At 40.1% G+C, this 16980-nt stretch overlaps 3 protein-coding genes across 3 annotated transcripts; 1 reads left to right on the top strand and 2 right to left on the bottom strand.

Moving 5' to 3' along the window:
* Positions 1–1967: 1967 nt before the first annotated feature.
* On the bottom strand, positions 1968–5554 carry ccdc122 (coiled-coil domain containing 122). Its single transcript, XM_026157647.1, has 6 exons — positions 5277–5554; positions 4811–4917; positions 3799–4197; positions 3603–3719; positions 3372–3445; positions 1968–3247 (listed from the first exon to the last, which is right to left on the bottom strand). The coding sequence occupies exons 1-6, from the start codon at positions 5302–5304 to the stop codon at positions 3169–3171; spliced, it is 804 nt and encodes a 267-aa protein (XP_026013432.1). The 5' UTR covers positions 5305–5554; the 3' UTR covers positions 1968–3168.
* A 34-nt stretch (positions 5555–5588) lies between these two features.
* mtrf1 (mitochondrial translational release factor 1) lies at positions 5589–8972 on the top strand. Its single transcript, XM_026157644.1, has 9 exons — positions 5589–6116; positions 6312–6409; positions 6494–6575; positions 6699–6806; positions 7020–7192; positions 7283–7400; positions 8265–8401; positions 8493–8591; positions 8672–8972. The coding sequence occupies exons 1-9, from the start codon at positions 5720–5722 to the stop codon at positions 8807–8809; spliced, it is 1350 nt and encodes a 449-aa protein (XP_026013429.1). The 5' UTR covers positions 5589–5719; the 3' UTR covers positions 8810–8972.
* A 4002-nt stretch (positions 8973–12974) lies between these two features.
* wbp4 (WW domain binding protein 4) lies at positions 12975–16900 on the bottom strand. The gene is made up of 10 exons (XM_026157645.1): positions 16645–16900; positions 16475–16547; positions 16334–16396; positions 15020–15146; positions 14760–14942; positions 14582–14652; positions 14405–14480; positions 14098–14318; positions 13775–14007; positions 12975–13673 (listed from the first exon to the last, which is right to left on the bottom strand). Coding segments are annotated over exons 1-10 (1251 nt in total). The 5' UTR covers positions 16647–16900; the 3' UTR covers positions 12975–13471.
* Between the last annotated feature and the right edge of the window lie 80 nt (positions 16901–16980).

Here is a 16980-nt window from a genome sequence, read left to right as displayed (position 1 = left end):
AATACAATACCACTGTACTATTTTCTGTGTCTTTTACGTTTGTGTGAGCTGGGAACTCAACATAATAAGTAAGACCATCTGAACTCATCATTTTTCATGGGCAAAATGCACAAACCCCAAAATATTAACTGGATAGTCAGTGATAATTTTCAGTCTTAAATATATTTTGTTGATGCTTGTTAAAGTACTTCTATTGTACTAAATTCCACTTTAAACCAAAATTATTTTATAATAGCCGAACAGGATCTTTAAATCTTTGTTATTGTATTCACTAGATAGTTATTGCTTAATGTGTACCAGTTTCTGTAAGCAGTATCAGCACACAACAGCACACTGCATCCACAGAAGATGAACGAGAAGAGAGAAACAAATAAGCTCAGTTGTATTGCAGAGATCCTCAGTCGATGTAAGGGGTTGCCAAGTGTGTTTTATTGGCATGCTCATCCATCAAAAGGCCAACACAAGCTGAATCTAAGGTCAAAGGGATGCTTCTTGGAAGGAGATAGACAGCTTTTAATGATTTAAACAAGAGACAATAATTTTGTTAAAGGTCAGCGACCGACAGATTCATGGATGTTTTTCTTCTGTCATTTCAAGATCATTTTTACAGGACAAGGATGGTGGAGTATTGTTATTAATGCTAAAATGTCCTTTAAAGGCAATAAAGAGCTGTGAGGAGTGACGTTTTGTGTGTTTAAAAGGGGGAGAAAACAGAAAAGCTGACTTCTGTTGTTCCATTTTTAAGTCTCCACTGGCTGGTAGATGCCTACACTCCTCTTACATTCATCAGCCAATAATATATTTGATATAATGGATGGTGCCAAATTGGAGAGAAAAATGTGTCAAAGCCAAAAAAGGTAAATAAATAAATAAAAACAGCATGCGGTAGAAGACTGGTGTTAATTTCATTCCTTAATTATCCAGGCTTAATTAGCCTGGAGTGGGAGCATATGGCATTTATTTTAAGAGCTTCTGACCAAGTAATGCACCGCTCTTCATCTTGGAAAACCCTTCTTATGTAACAAGAATGTAAAGCATGCATTGCGGTCGAAACAAACAGTGGAAACAGAGTTTAATTTGAACACTAATCCCACCATGATACACAGGACAATTATTTAGGATGACATCATGGGAATAAAGTTTATTTTTAAGTAATAAAATTTATGGAATGAAAACAAAAAAAAAAGAAATGTTTTGTGTATTTTATGTATTCAGGCATGTGCTTGTACTGTATGACGGGAACAAGGGATATAAATTTACTGCAGAAGGCTTCTAAATAAAATGGACTATACTTTCTAAGAGGTTTAAAGGATGAGCCAATGCTGAGTGTCCAAATAATACAACTTAGCAAAGAACCAATTTTGAATGACACGGGACCTGAGAGACGTCATCTGGGCCTTCAGCTGATCCATCATCAGTAGCAACAGGTCTTATGGAGTAAATACAAGTTTTAATTTTTGGCTCAAATCATCATCATTATGTACAGAGGATGTCAGGAGAGTGGTACCACAGTGAGTGTCTGCAGTAATGTGTAAAAGACAGTGGAGGCTCTGTCATGTTTGGCAATTTTGTCAAAATTGATGAATTATGAATACAGAAAAGTGCCATCAGATTTTGATCCACCATGCAGTACCATTTGGAAAACTGATCTGATTGGTAACCGCATCATTTTTCAGATTGACAATGACCCCAAACACACTGCTAATGTAGTAAAAGCCTACCTGGATAGAAAAACACACAGTGCAATACTATCAGTCATCGATTGGCCTCCCCACAGCCCGGACTTCAACATTATTGAAAGCAGTGTGGGATCATGTTGACAGAGAACAGAACAAAACATCCAAAGAAGAGCTTTGAATGTCCTTCAAGAACCCTGGAGAAATATTCCTGAAGACTACTTAAAGACATGACAAGAAAGCTGTTCAGGCTGTGCTGAAGAATTAAGGTGGTCAAAGCAAATATTGACTTTCAAGCTCATTAGAAGTGTACAAACTCTGTTTTTGCCTTATATGCTGTATTTCTGACAGATTGCTGTGGTGGCTCAAAACTTCTTTTTTTTTTTTTTGCAGCATTGTAATTAACAAAGCCATTCAGATAGAGCAGTACTGCTGAATGAAACTCAGTATGTTGGATGAAACTCAACCTTTAGTTAACCAGACAATGTCCTTGACTTCACGCACACTGAACCAGACTTCCTGCACACTTACTTATTACAAGTTAACGCTGTAGGTGAGACAACACATACCTACAACCGCTGCACAAATATTTCATGAAATTATTGTTCTTAAATGTTGCAAACATCTTTGTGGCTAAAACTTTGTGGGGGTTTTTTTTAAACTCTGAACAGAATCTTCTATTTAAGCTTTGGGTCTTAATCAAATTTGCTGTAATCTAGTCTTTAGCTCATAAAAATCCACCTCTCAGCAACATCTCTGAGCTTTGTTGAACAGCTGTTCAAATAATGCAAAAGACCCACAAGGACACAACTCAGATGTGAAAAGTGTAGAGTTATAAAGTTATGGGGTTTCTCAGAGGCTGATTCAATTCATTCTGATGTGATTTTATCTTCTGAAAAGGCAGCTTCATTGTTTAATTACTTTCGCGTTATGGTTGAAGTAGCACAGTCATGCCCTTGTTAACCCGACAGTGGGACTGTCGCCTCAGAACCGTCAAGTGGCCCAGTCAGGCAGAAGCTGGGACAGGGTGTACCAAAGCAGCACTGCCACACTGACAGTTACAGTGGACATTTGGCTTGTGTTTTGCTCGGGTTACTGTTGTGGATGAACTGATTCACTAACACCACCTGACCTAAAATCCCATCCCACGCCCGTGCTGATGCTGAGCCACAAGACACGGTCCTTTCATTTCCATATTTATGCTTTTCATCTGAGAAAAGGGAAAAAACAAGAAAAGAAAACTTGCACATGTCAAGGAACACATTCAGCAATAACTCTTGTATAAATATCTGGCATAAAGCAAGAAAGCCAAACAGATAAAGTCAGGCATTCAGTGGTCACGGCTGCCCCCTGTTGTTTAACTTCAGTAACAAGAATGCTCCTTCCTTGTTAAACTAACACACTCATAATAACAACTGGTGTACATTTATCTCAATAACAGAACAATTAACCCACATTAATCTGACACTACAGTTCGATGACCACTGACTGCTTATGGTTGTGATGACTGTTGCTGACTCCTGAGCTCGGCTAGCTGTCTCCTCATGTGGTAGATATCATCAGACATTTGCCTAAGGGAAAGTAGGCACAACTTAGTAGCCTTTAGTATTTAGAAGCAGAACATCAATCATCTCTGTTCTGGCATTTAGAGCTATTTGTAGCATGTCTACTGTCACATGTTTATAGTATTTCTACCTGTGGTTGGCTTGTGCCCTGCTCAGCTGGCAGCGTAGGCGCTTCATGATGGCTTCATAGCGCCTGTTCTGGATCTGAGGAAGGGGGAAAAGTGATGTTGTTGATGCTTTCTTTCAGACTGAAACATAACTCATGTCTTGATACAAATTCTATCTAGGTGATTTAGCTGTTTTATGAACAAATGTCAGCCTCATAAGATGTCCCTGGTTTCTGTTGGGTAAGTCTGCACACCTCTATGTCTTTCTTTATTTGGGCATGAATCTCAGACTCTTTTTGGAGCCGGTGTCTCTTCTCAGATATGGTCTTCATCTTCAGGGAGACCTCCTCTTTCAGAGCTTTAATCTCTCTCTGCACACATGAGCATATAATAGTTATGGATACTGAAGATCTCTGAAAAAGATCCCTATGATTAAAATGAAGAGACCACCTTTGCCATCTGCACTGTGTTTCCATTTGGATTGTTCAAATCTTCTTTCAGCTCCTCGTTTTGCTTTCTCAGCATCTGTACTAGTTCTTTCTTCTCCTTCAGCTCGTTATGGGCCTTTGTCTGGCTCACTGCATGCAAAACAGCTGCCCTGTGGCCTTCCATCTTACTTCGGTAAGCGTTGAACCCTGCAAGCGCCACTAGTGCAACCTCCTCCTCCTCACCTATCAGAATCTGGAGTTCTGTGTTTTCCTTGCTGATGGATACACAGCGATCATGAAGGAGTTTGGTCTGCTGCTCCAGCTGCTCCATCTCACTTTCCAGCACTAGGATTTCTCTCACTTTTGATCTCAGGTCCTTGTCTATGCCCTCGTTTTTCCTCTCAAGCTCTGACAGAGTTGCCTGGAAAATAAGGCAAACCAAAAAGTCCAATTAAGTCATAAAGAAAGCCACAAACTATGCAAATAAATGTTTACTTCACTTTCTAGACAATTTTCTCCCATTGTGTTTTTTAATTATATTTTGTGACTCTTTTTGATCATTTGACACCTCTTTGTGGTGGATTTGAGGCACATTTTGGTTAATTCGGTCTCTTTATGTAACATTTTATGACTTAGTTACTCTGACGGTTATATTTGCATCATTATACATATAGTATAGTTCTGGGACAAGACAACGGATTTTCCTGGCTCTTTGGGTGCACAGAACTGTGCTCAGTAGGCTGAGTGATGTGTCCATGGTAAAAAAAAAAATCTATCTAATATGCCATCATTTTGTATTATGATAGCCACTTTATATGTTATACTATGTTATTACCATTGTACAAAGCAGGAATGGGCAATTAATTTTTCCGAAGGGCCACATAAGAAAGCGGGACTGTGGAGGAGCAGATCAAAAAGCTTGTAAAAAAGCTAAAATAAAAAATTGCTCATTTGGCCCCTTCAGAAAAATAATTGCCCAATGTGTTTTGCATTTAGTTAATCAGTGTTGTAGGGGAATAGGGTTAGAGATGAACCTGCAGGGTACTGAGTGTCCTCTGTTTTTCTTTCAGGGCCTCTTTCTGGGTATAGCCATGTTGACTCACATTCTCCACTGCCTTGGTTAACGAAAACCCAGGCGGTCCTGGAAATCATGAGAATCACTTTGTGAAAGTCTATAAAATAACTACCTGGCTGCCAATTTAGCCAAATTTTCATTTTCATTGGCAAAGTTTAAGCCAAGGGGTTATTTATTTCTTTAAAATGGACGCCACTGATCACATAAAACAATAAAATATTAGGCCTTTAAAAGTAGCAAACACCAACTTCTTTACTTACTCTGAGCTAACATTAATTAGCTATGTAGCTTATGCTAGACTAACAAAGCTAACATCAGCTCTATTTATTTATTTGTTACAGTTTAAGTTATGTACAGTTGCTTAAACAATTAAGCAGACATATATTTACTTTCCTGTATTGCCAAAAACAAACAAAACATCTTACCATCTTCACTGACCCCAAAGTTTGGCATATTGACTTGCTAGCTTATAATTTTCTATACTGTTTATGTCTGATAGTTAGCAATGACAGCATGCCATTTTTATCCTTGGGTTTCAAGTAACCCTAGAAAAATGTGAAATCAACTAACTTAAAAAGATTAAATAAACAAAGCTAATATGGTGTTAAGTTAATATGTTCATTTACAATATAAACGAAAGTATTTATTTAGTTTACTTTTTATTAATTTATTTGCAATTAGAAAAATGAGCAGCGGGATGTAACCTAACCATTGATACAATACGACTACGATTCCCACAGTTCACTTTTTCTCCACGTCAAACTATATCCGGTCTCTCTTACAGCCAGCAGCAGTCTCGCATGTAAACACAAAAATAAAACTAGCGAGCATTATTTTACTTCACTTGTCACCGCCTAAATTTAGTCAAATGCTTGTCAGGCGTTGCCTCAGACTGTGCTCTTTGTGTACCCGTGTAGTTTACAGCAGCGGAGTAAGAAGAGGAGGATGGAGGACACTTGTGGGACACGCCAGTGTGAAACATGCTAACAGGACAGACGTGCCACACTGGGGCAGAGTAATGTTTAAACGCTTCTTTCACAGTGATTTGGGGGAGCTGTACAAGAACGAGTCAGTTCAGGTGTATCTCGAGCAGCTCATGGAGGAGCACAGAGACCTGAGCAAGAAGCTACAGCATGCATACCTCAGTGAGTCAGACAGAAAGGGGCTCACAAAGAAGCACACTGAGTTGCTGCCTCTGGCAAGTGTGTTTAGGAGCATTGAACAAGCTCAGAAAGACCTCGAAGAGGTCAGTTCACTTCTAAAAGGTGAGTAGGATTTTTTTAAGCTTACTATATATACATGTAATGGCTTTATAAACACACCTCTCAAACCACAGAAAACCATCAAACGAGGTCTTCTAACTATTTAAATACCACATGTATTTGCTGCTTTGTGTGAGCACAGTTTTACTTTGCATTCTTAAATACAATAAATAAAATTATTTTCCTTACTCATGGCAGGTTTAGCTGGCACCAAAGATGAAGATGAAGATCTGACCCAGCTGCTAAAAGAGGAGGAAGCACAAATCTCCAGCAAGATTTTGGCTTTAAGAAGAGACGTAAGAACCCAAAAGACACAGCTAATTAATGCAGAAGTGTGTGACGGACCATTGTTTCTTCATGAGGTTTTCTCTTTACCGCAGCTAATCAAAGCTCTTATCCCCACTGATCCTCTTGACTCGAGTAATGTTCTGCTGGAGGTCGTATCAGGGCGGACAACAGGAGGTATGAAGGAAAGCAAAACTCTGAATTTGTTTTTATAAATTCAAAATACAATTCACAGTAAAATACTGCAAATAAGCGTTATTATGGAAAATAAGTGTTATACTTTCTCATGTGTGGTTTCAGGTGACATTTGTCAGCAGTTCACCAAAGAAATGTTTGACATGTACCAGGGTTTTGCATTTTACAAAAACTGGGACTTTGAGGTGTTGAACTACACACCTGCAGAGTATGGTAAGGTAATTTTTGTATTTCTGTATCATTCATAAATAGTTCCTGCTGTATCCCCCCCCCCCCCCCCCGAGTGTCTTTGTTATTAGTTCCAACTCACTCATCATGGGATTGAATGACTATGTGTGGATTAGAGTAGAAATTTAAACTTGTGGTGATCAGTGGACATAAACCTCCTACCAAAACATTTACAGCTGCATGAACGGTGTCTCTCAGGTGGTCTGCACCATGCAGCAGCGAGAATAGCTGGAGAGAACGTGTACAGGCACCTGAAGCACGAAGGAGGAACCCACCGGGTTCAAAGGATCCCTGAGGTGGGGCTCTCCTCCAGGATGCAGCGAATCCACACAGGAACCGTGACTGTCATCATCCTGCCTCAGCCAGTTGAGGTACACTGCGTTTTTTTCTTTTTATGACTTCTCTTTGTTTACTGGAATGGTTAAACAGTACATCTCTGTTTTTATCTTTGGTGCTTGCAGTTTGAAGTCCACATCGATCCAAAGGATCTTCGAATCGACACGTTCAGATCTCGTGGTCCTGGGGGGCAAAGTGTTAACACAACAGACAGTGCAGTGCGCGTAGTTCATCTTCCGACAGGTAAACTGTACCACCATGCCGTTTTGCTTCCTCAAAGATTGTATAAAATATGTAGCCACTGTGATGTGCTCTTTCAAACCTCACTCACACACTATGGGAGGTGCTCTCTGTGGTAACCAATCATGGAAGCTCCTCCACCACCTCTGTCTAAGACAGACCAGTCACTTCGAGGAGGCAGTTGTCCCTTGACACCTTTGAAAGAGAATGATAACTGAGTGAGGTACACTATATTGCCTCACCAATCCAAATCATTGAATTCAGGTGTTCCAATCACTTCCATGACCACAGGTGTATAAAATCAAGCACCATGCAGACTGCTTCTACAAACGTGCAGTGGTGTAAATCACTGGACTCTAGAGCGGAAACGTGTTCTCTGGATTGACGAATCGATGGATGAGTCTGGCTTTGGTGGTTGCCTGGAGACCAGTACTTGCATTGTGCCAAGTGTAAAGTTTGGTGGAGGGGGGATTATGGTGTGGGTTTGGTTTTCAGGACCTGAGATCCAGTGAAAGGAAATCTTAATGCTTCAGCATACCAAGACATTTTGGATAACTCCATACTTCCAACTTTATGGAAAGAGTTTGGGATGGCCCCTTCCTGTTCCAACATACACGTGTGAAGGCAGACAAGCGAATGCTTTTGGCAATATAGTGTACATCACCTGACTGCCCTACTTGTATGGCCACATGATTTGAAGCTTCATTGTTTTGTGTGTTGCCATGTTAGTGTTTTTGGAACCCAAAGGGATCAAATTTTAATGTTGAGTGCCAAGTTGTCATCTAAAGTTTGCCTAATACATTTATGATCCATTTATGCATCACTTAACACATAAAGCAGATACAGCAGGTTTTTTCCTCTTTGCAGGAATAACTGCAGAGTGTCAGCAGACTCGATCTCAGCTGCAAAACAGAGAAACGGCCATGCGCATGTTGAGAGCCAGGCTCTACCAAGGCATGATGGGTAAAGAGACTGAACAGAGGAATACAGCACGAAAGCAGCAGGTGGGTGAAGCAGGAAAACATAACCTGTAACATTCACAGATTTTTGTTCTCTTTTCCAACTTAGTCATTGTTCCTCTGTGTCTAAAAACAGGTGGGCACACGCTCTCAGTCAGAGAGAATTCGTACCTACAACTTCAGTCAGGATCGTGTCACAGACCACCGCACCGGATATACAACGAGGGACATCAAGGTTAGGTTTGAAGCCAGTGTTATCTACTTCAGCTAAAGGGTAAAAATCAATGTTGTGTGTTTTTTCATGTCTGTTTTTAGGAGTTCATGAGAGGTGGGGAGGCTCTCGATGATCTGATCTCTGATATACTTGAACACACAGAGAAGGAGGCTCTTCTCGAGGCGGCGGAGAACAGCAGCAGTTTGAAACGAACAGAGTCTGGACCGTCTGCAGACTGAGAGCAGCTTATGGGAGATGTGCTTCCTGACATATCTGACTGCTCTGTGCCTGCAGAACACATGTTATTCTATTATTTGGGCAATTAATTGCAAATGATGCAATGTAAGACAAACCAAAAGTAACAGAGGTTTTTATTTTTGTAATAAAATGTAACTTGTGTGTTTTGTGCCTTTGCAGTTTTCTAAATAACACTAAAGATTAAGGAGGGAGTAACTTGAACACCTTTAACAGGCCTGTCATTACAGTTTTAGCTAATATGGGTTTTAAAACTGCTGCTTTTTAAAAATAATGAACACACTGAATCACACTTACTGGCCATTTTATTAGGCACATGTGTTCAATCAGTGTCACCGGGCAGTTACTAGACAGATTCTCTATAGGGAGATGACAAACACTCTCAATTCAAAATACCATCCCCCAAGTAGAGACCGTTTAACAAATCATTTGGTCCCTGTTTGGTATGAGGTTGAAAAGCGCAATCTGATCTCAGATCTGAAACATGTCACAAAGGCAGTCATCACAGCTGATGGATGGACAAGTTCTACTCAAGACCATTACCTCACTGTAATGTTGGTACTATGTCAGATGAGGCCAGAATAAGGAAAAAGTCCTCAAAATAAGGCAGTCTATGAATCACAAATGGGGACATCTGTGGCAGAGAAATCCTGGAGGAGTTTGGAGTAAAAGAGAAGGTTGTGGCATGCATGGATGTAGCTGTGAAAAAGGTGAAATTTATCAAGCTGCCACGTTTTGCACACACACTAAATCTTGGACGCCGAAAGCTGTACAGCTGCAATACAGTTTCCAACTGGACAGGAAGGATTCATTCTGTGATTGTATCGATGAAGAAATCCCACATGGCAAGAGTAATCCTCAAGGAGAAACAGTAACTTCTTTGTATGAATACTTTTTAAATACTTGAATAAAAGTCAGCCAAAATGTAAATCAACAGATTAGGATCAATATAAAATGATAACATCATGTTTGTGATGATGGAGAGATTCTGTCAGCAGTTTTCAGCCATCCAAACTGCAGCTGTAGACCTCTGCCTAAGAAAGCCCATCAAGAAGGAGAAGTATATAATCTTTGGGGTATATAAAAATTGGTTGCTTAAACATATTAACATATTAAAATGTGTTTATTATTTTTTGCTTATATTGCAGACTTGGCAGAATTGGCAATGAGGACATGCAGAGGAGTTTCTGGTGCTGATGTTGAAGCATTACATGTCCACGCTTGCTGTGTTTAGTGAAAAAAGTCTGACCTGTGGCCAGAGACTGCCCATCCTTCTGCAGCAGAGAGTGAATCAAGAAGTCCAACTGCATAGAAGTCTTTTTCCCATTCCAATCAAGGACAGTGCCACAGTCTGGTGGTGCTATATTTTATTCCCTAACCAGCCAGTTAGAGAATCAATGAGGAATCGAATCGTTAAATTATATTGATAATTGGTATCGCTAAATTCTTATCAGTTCCCATCCTTAGTCTTTAGCATTTAATATTCTTTTGAAAATTATTTATTTTCATATTTCTTAAATAGACATTGCACTGTGTTATTAGTGGATGCCAAGAAAATACTGTTAAACTGAAGAAACTTACTGTTATTAGCAGTAATCAATTCAATTGAAGTAATCAGGTGCCTTAATTTAAAAAAATAAATTGTGACATATTTTTACGTTTTCAATGTCCAGATCTTTGACTTTTGTTTAATTAAAAATAATTTTTAAAAATTAACAATAAATATTTAGTTTTGCTAAACTGAAGAAGTGACTCTGTTGTACTTTTAAGTTATGTCAGCTTCCCATGGGAGACATGATTGAAAGCAATGAGTACCAATTACTAAATATTTTTTAATTCATTTATTAAACATGTTAGTTTTATTGTAGCTGAAGGGTACATGTCAAAGGTAAGTGCCTCTGTTCACATAAAAATATTCACACTATTAAAAATTTGTTTTGTGTGTTTCTGTTTGCTAGCTGTACGTATGGGCCATGACTGGCCATGACCTCAGCAGGACCCGGCCTTCCCTTGCGCCGATGCCGGCATCACCTTCAGAAGAGGCGACATCGTGGAAATTGTGAACCAGACGGATGCCCTCTGATGGCAGGCAAAGAAACTGCCCACACGGCATGTGCCAGCCTCATCCCCTCTATCAACCTACTCATGCTCGTCCAATCTCGTACTGCATATAATAGGTGAGCCACAGGTTTTGGACCTCTATTATGAAAGTGAATCCCACACAACCAGTGAAGCCAGTTTAAGGGGAAGAGTATAGACTATAACTACTCTAACTCTGCTTTGGTTTATGGAACTGTTTCTCAAACACAGTATTTTGCAGTATACAGACTTCCGAGGATGATGTCATTGCTCAGTTTTTGGGCTTTTCCTCTGAGATGTTCTGACTTTGACACTTGAGATCTTCTGGTTTGGGAACTCTGACTTCTTTTGCTTGTTTTTCTAGAATTGAATCCTTTAGCATCTCTTCTTAAGCCTGACAATATTGCTTGTATGTAAAACAGATCCGCAGCAGTGACAGTTAATTTCCATCTATTTTGTATTATTTGAACTATTTTATAGGTTTTATTGTGTTATTACCACTGTATAAAGCAGGAATGGGCAATTAAGTTTCCCTAGGGGCCACATGAGAAACTGGAACTGTTGTGGAGGGCACATAGATTCAGAATTAAGAGTCACCTTTATTGTCATTGCACAGTATTGTAAAAACTACAGCAAAATGAAATTTTCTTGTGTGATCAGTACCAGCATTCACACACAAACCTATTTACACAAAAGCTTAAATACTTACATTAAATTAAGTTGATCTTGCCAAGAAGGATAGGTGGAGTCTGTTGAGTTCTGTGATGGTCCTGAGAAAAAACTGTTGAGCAACCTGGTGGTATGGACTTTGAGGACTTTCTAACGCCCGCTGAATGGAAGTACGAAGAAAAGGTTGTACGACGGGTGTGTTTTGTCCTGCAGAATATTGTTTGTTCGTAAGGGGCAGCAGGTCCTAAAAAGATCATCTAGGGAGGTCAGAGGCAGTCCAATAATTTTTTTAATCTGTTCTTATTACTTGTTTGAGGGATTTCTTGATCAATAAGCCTATAAAGAGATATAATGAATATTTCTCATGTGGCACCTTCAGAAAATTAATTGCCCACCTCTGGTATAAAGTGTTTTGCACTTAGTTACTGCAACATTTTTATGTTACGGTTAGAATTTTGTGTAATTAACATCAAATTTCTGTTAGGTTGTTGGTGTTGTAATGGCGTGGGGTGTATTTTATTGACCCCTTAGTAGCAACTGAGTCTCATTTAAACAACACAGCCTACCCGAGTGTTGTTGCTGACCATGTCCATCCCTTCATGACCACAGTGTACCATCTTCTGATAGCTGCTTCCAGTAGGATCCCACACCATGTCAAAAAACTAAGATCATCATTTCACACTGGTTTCTTGAACATGACAATGAGTTCACTCTACTCAAACAGCCCCCACAGTCATCAGATCACAATCCAATAGAGCACCTTTGGGATGTGGTGGAACAGGAGATTCTCATCATGTATGTGCAGCTGACAAATCTCTGAGGAATGTTTCCAACACCTTGTTGAAGCTTTGCAAAGAACTGATATTGCTCTTTAGGTAAAAAAAGGGTCCGACTGGTATTAGCAAAGGGTACCTAATAAAATGACTGTATTGATATAGTTCGGTGTATTGTGGTGACCTTTCCTGAAGTAGGATGACACTCGGAAAGTTCATCCTCCACCAAGGTCAATGCCCAACTTTGCAATTTTAAATAAAGTCGTCTTGAACTGTGCCAGAAATGTTTTTTCTCCTCTCTTACCCTTCTCCACTGGGTTTCAACAAAGTACTTTATCTCATTATCTCTTTCATAGAGATACTAACCTCAAGTGAAGAATGTGTGTGAGCTTTGAGATCCTAATATAGATTTATAAACTGAAAGTCAAAGTGTTGTTTATTGTTTGCGTCTTTCATGGTTCTTTGCCAATCAGGGTGCGGCAAAGCCACATATCAGCTTTATACACACACTCTGACCCATAAAAGCATGTCACACCCAGCATGTGTGACATGCCCAACAACCACTTGAGCTCCTATTTTGAGTAAATGTTTTCTGGCGTGAATAAAAAAGCCAAGCCTTTTTCTAAAGTTGTTTTTCCCCCACTAACTGGAAGGTCATTATTTATTGACATCACATATTTCTCATGTTAATAACTACAATCCATACTGCTTTATAAAAGTATAGCAATTATTCACTTCAGCTGACAAATATTAGACTGATGTTTCCAGTCGGATGCCTTACTTACTTAAACAAAAAAAAAAAGATATTGAAGTAGAAAATGTTTCTTTGATTTGCTGAGAAAATTCTTCACATTAATAAACGGGACGCCCAACATCATACCAACCTATCTAAATCACCAGCTATTGTACACAAAAACTGTACCCAGCAGTTAAAACTTAGAAAAACACATTTTAAAGAATTTGTAACTTCTCGAGCCAATTTCTCCTGAAACTGCTGCACATCAAAGATCCAATAGATGCAATAAAATGTCAAAATGGTTTTAGTAGAAGTTCTCTGAGTGTAAAAGTCTCATTCTGCGGCATCCTGACTTAGACGTTATTGTTTTTGTGGCTTTGTTGGGGGGGTCAGTCGTCTTTGTCTCTCTGTCGGAGGCTCCTCGATTTGCCATTTTGTGTCTTGTTCCTTCGGAACGATGCCGGACCGCCTTCTTCTCCGAGGGAAGTGATGATGCGTTCTTTGAACTTCGGCTTGGGCTCCGGGGGCAGCTCTGCTGGAGCGCTGGCAGTGCTTCCCTCCACTTCAGGCAGCTGCAAATCCACATTTTCACTGAAATGAGAATAAAAGAGACAAAGAAAAAGCTCTTTAGTAGCTGCCGGCACACATATGTAGGATCTCGCTGTGTAACAACTCAAAGATGTTGCACTTACTACGGATCCTCTTCTTGCAGGATCTGCTCCCAGACTCCGTATGGATTGGCAGCTTTTGGCCTCTTGGCTTTCGTTTCCCTTTGTTTCGCCTGTTCTTCTGTTTTCTCCGGTTCAGCTGTTGTGTTTTGGACCTCCTCAACTTTTGTCGCCTCTTTATCGTCATCTTTAGGAGTGTCGTCACTCACTTTACCTTCATCCTCTTTTTCTGATGGCTCCGTCTCTGCTTTCCTTTTCTGCAAACAAAAATCAGGAAACCTGAACTGTAACAAGAAGAAGGTGAAGTTCGTCTATACAGACTCTCGACTTCTCTTTGAACTACTCACCCTGAAGCTGATCTTTGGCACTTTGGGCTGCTGGCTGGTTTTCTCAGGGGCTTCAGCCTCTTGAGATGATGGGGCCCCGTTGGAACTCTCCTCCTCTCCTGATAGAGGCTCTGGCTGAGGGGTCACGGGATCCTCTGGACCCTCTCCTTCTTGGTTGGATTCAGAGCTGGATCCAGGCACCTCATCAGGGGGGAAGTCAGCAGGCTTCTCCCAGCTGGACTCTGAAGGGTGAGGGAAAAAATGGATGTAATCCCACAGATGACATGAAATAGAAGAAGCCATTCATTTAGAAAGAGAAACACTCCACCTCCGGTTTCTGTGTTGTAGTAGTATGTGTAACCATCAGGACTGACAGCTTCCATCCAAGCAGAGCCTGAAGTACTCTAGGAGAAACAATATTAAGATATATGAGCAACAGAACACCCCATTTGTAATTAAATTATTATATATATATATATATTTATTATATAAAACAGATATTAACTCCAGTCTGTTGAGTCTGTTCAGAGGCTGAACTCGCTCCCTGGAGGCCCTCTGGTTTTTCCCACTTAGATTCTGTCATATATAAACAGACAAAGGCAATAATCAAATGGAATATATTTAAAAAAACTAAACAAACTATAAACAGACAGACTTTCACGACATTTTCCATTATTCCTCACCTCCTGTTATTGTGTTGTAGTAATACGTGTGTCCATCATCTGTTAGGCCTTCAACCCAAACCTGCTCTTCTGTTTGCTGTCTGACCTTACCGCTTGCCTTCGCTGCTTTCTTCTGTGGCTTCTTTGGCTGGGGTTTCACTTGAACTTGTGGCCGTGCTGTCGTTTGCTCCGGAGAGCTTAGACCTAAACACAAAGATGCTCCGCTGAAATAAATCCAAGGAATTATACTCACAGGTTAAAGAACATCCCCCGACAATTACCTTGCGCTTCTCTTTCCATCCTCTTCAGATCTTCCTGATAGGCCTTCAACGCAGCTTCCTCCATCGCAGCAAACTCTTTGGACATGCGTTCCTCCTGCTTTGCCTTTTGAATGCTCTTCTTCTTAATCTGCAGGAGAAAGATAGGGTGAGATGAGTGGCAGTGGCTTGTGGCCAATAGGGAGACAGTATTGCAGTCAGCTGTGTTTATGTCTGCACCTTATCTCTCGTGCCAGTCGTGAGAATGGTGCCAAGACAGGCAGGCTGCTCATGCCTGTGTGTATCACTCGAGCACAAACTGATAATGATAGTGTGCCCTGTGTGACCGTGTACTGGGAGCCATTTTATGCATAATAAAGCTAAAATAAATCAAAAATAGAGCTTGTTCAAGGAAGGAGTCAGGGTAAACAGTATAAAATTTGTGATATTATAGTGAAAAATATTTAAGAAAAAAAAATGTGTGTATTATGTGGTTCTTCTTTCAGTTGCTCCCTTTAGGGGATCATCTGCCACCATCTCATCTTATCTCTAGCGCACTCGCCTGTCACACCAACCCTCTGCATGTCATCCTTCATTACATCCATGAACCTCCTCTGAGGTCTTCCTCTTTTCCTCCTGCCTGGCAGCTCCATGTTGTCCAATATATTCACTATCCCTCCTCCACACATGTCTAACTTTCTCTCCAAATCACTTGACCTGGGCTGTTCCTCTAATCCTGTACATGCTGGTCACTTCCAACGAATCAGAATCTGCTTTGCTGGCCAAGTGTACCAGTCTGCAAGTTTTTCGCTATTGAAGTAAACAGGATAGACAGACGGTACAGACAACAGCAACAATAACAACTTGTATACCATATACATATGTGTAATGGTACAATGGTGCAGTTTAAAGATGTTGGGATAAATTATGGAATAAAAAAAAGTAATGAATAACTGGTTACTACATATACAGTATATACATTGGAGGCTGTGACAGTTTATAGTTTTGTTAGCAGGTCTCACTACCATCATGTAAATCATCTTAGCTCTCTTGTGCACTGTCTATTGCTTTGGATAGTAGATCCCAGGTAATTCAAGACTTTATTGATTTTTACGGACACCTGTGTCTTTCTAAGTAAACAGACTGAAGGCCTCAATGGGAAGCTTTTCATATGAATGTAAGTCAATTTAGCACGATGCATGAAGCTCAATTTCTAGACTTGTGGATGCTACAAAATAGATCTTAATTGTATTATTTGCTCAATTATTTTAATAATTTGATAATATTATGTAATCTGTTACTTCGTATATTTAAAAAAAACAGAATAAAAGTTAGTACCTCTGAAATTTTGGCAGCCACATTTTCTTTGTGATTTTTCCCCCTTTCGTGGAACTCGATGCTCTGTAGAGAAAAACGCGAGAAACATTAGCGTGGACGCCGTCCTCGGTAACACGTAGCCACATCTTCCTGTATACTCACGGGCTTATTGTCTGCAATCCAGCACTTGCAGTACTGGCAGAATTTCCTTGGTTGTGACTTCCAGTAGTCAGCCCTACAAATGCAGAAATCAGTCAGACTGGCTGAATAACTGGCCATGTGTGTTATATATTTCAAAGCTTAAATAGCAAGAGTCTTGTCCCGTTACTTACATTTTTAAGTCTCTGTGGTGAAAATAAGATCAAGAACTTAAGAAGAATGAAATGTGAAGACGATTGCTTCACTCATTTCAAGAATGACAACATGGTCCGTTTGTGATGACGTCATCGACAGCCGCCGCTGAACGACAGACGGAGGTCGATACTGAAGCTCGATGTATGATGTCCCTCTGGTGGATAAAGAAGAAATCGGCACGTATTCTTGTCACCCTGCTGAAAGGTTTTTAGAAAACAGCAGCTACGCCATAGACTCCTTCAAACACCCTAGAGGGACGTACTGAAATTCGTTCATAATATGGCACCTTTTTACTACAGCCATACTCGCTCAAC

This window comes from Astatotilapia calliptera, chromosome 23 (genome assembly GCF_900246225.1).
Source record: "Astatotilapia calliptera chromosome 23, fAstCal1.2, whole genome shotgun sequence".
Lineage (NCBI taxonomy): Eukaryota > Metazoa > Chordata > Actinopteri > Cichliformes > Cichlidae > Astatotilapia > Astatotilapia calliptera.
The sequence above is the reverse complement of the archived record's forward strand: the minus strand, read 5'-3'. Positions and strand labels throughout refer to the sequence as shown.

Coding starts and splice junctions, on each gene's coding strand:
- ccdc122 (XM_026157647.1), bottom strand. CDS start 5,304: ATGCCAAACTTTGGGGTCAGTGAAGATG. Junction 4,198..4,810: donor GGACACTCAGTACCCTGCAG/GTTCATCTCTAA, acceptor CTTATTTTCCAG/GCAACTCTGTCAGAGCTTGA. Junction 3,720..3,798: donor ACACAGTGCAGATGGCAAAG/GTGGTCTCTTCA, acceptor TCATGTGTGCAG/AGAGAGATTAAAGCTCTGAA.
- mtrf1 (XM_026157644.1), top strand. CDS start 5,720: ATGCTTGTCAGGCGTTGCCTCAGACTGTGCTCTTTGTGTACCCGTGTA. Junction 6,117..6,311: donor GGTCAGTTCACTTCTAAAAG/GTGAGTAGGATT, acceptor TACTCATGGCAG/GTTTAGCTGGCACCAAAGAT. Junction 6,576..6,698: donor ATCAGGGCGGACAACAGGAG/GTATGAAGGAAA, acceptor GTGTGGTTTCAG/GTGACATTTGTCAGCAGTTC.
- wbp4 (XM_026157645.1), bottom strand. Junction 16,397..16,474: donor GGATTGCAGACAATAAGCCC/GTGAGTATACAG, acceptor TTTTCTCTACAG/AGCATCGAGTTCCACGAAAG. Junction 14,319..14,404: donor CTACAACACAGAAACCGGAG/GTGGAGTGTTTC, acceptor CTCACCCTTCAG/AGTCCAGCTGGGAGAAGCCT.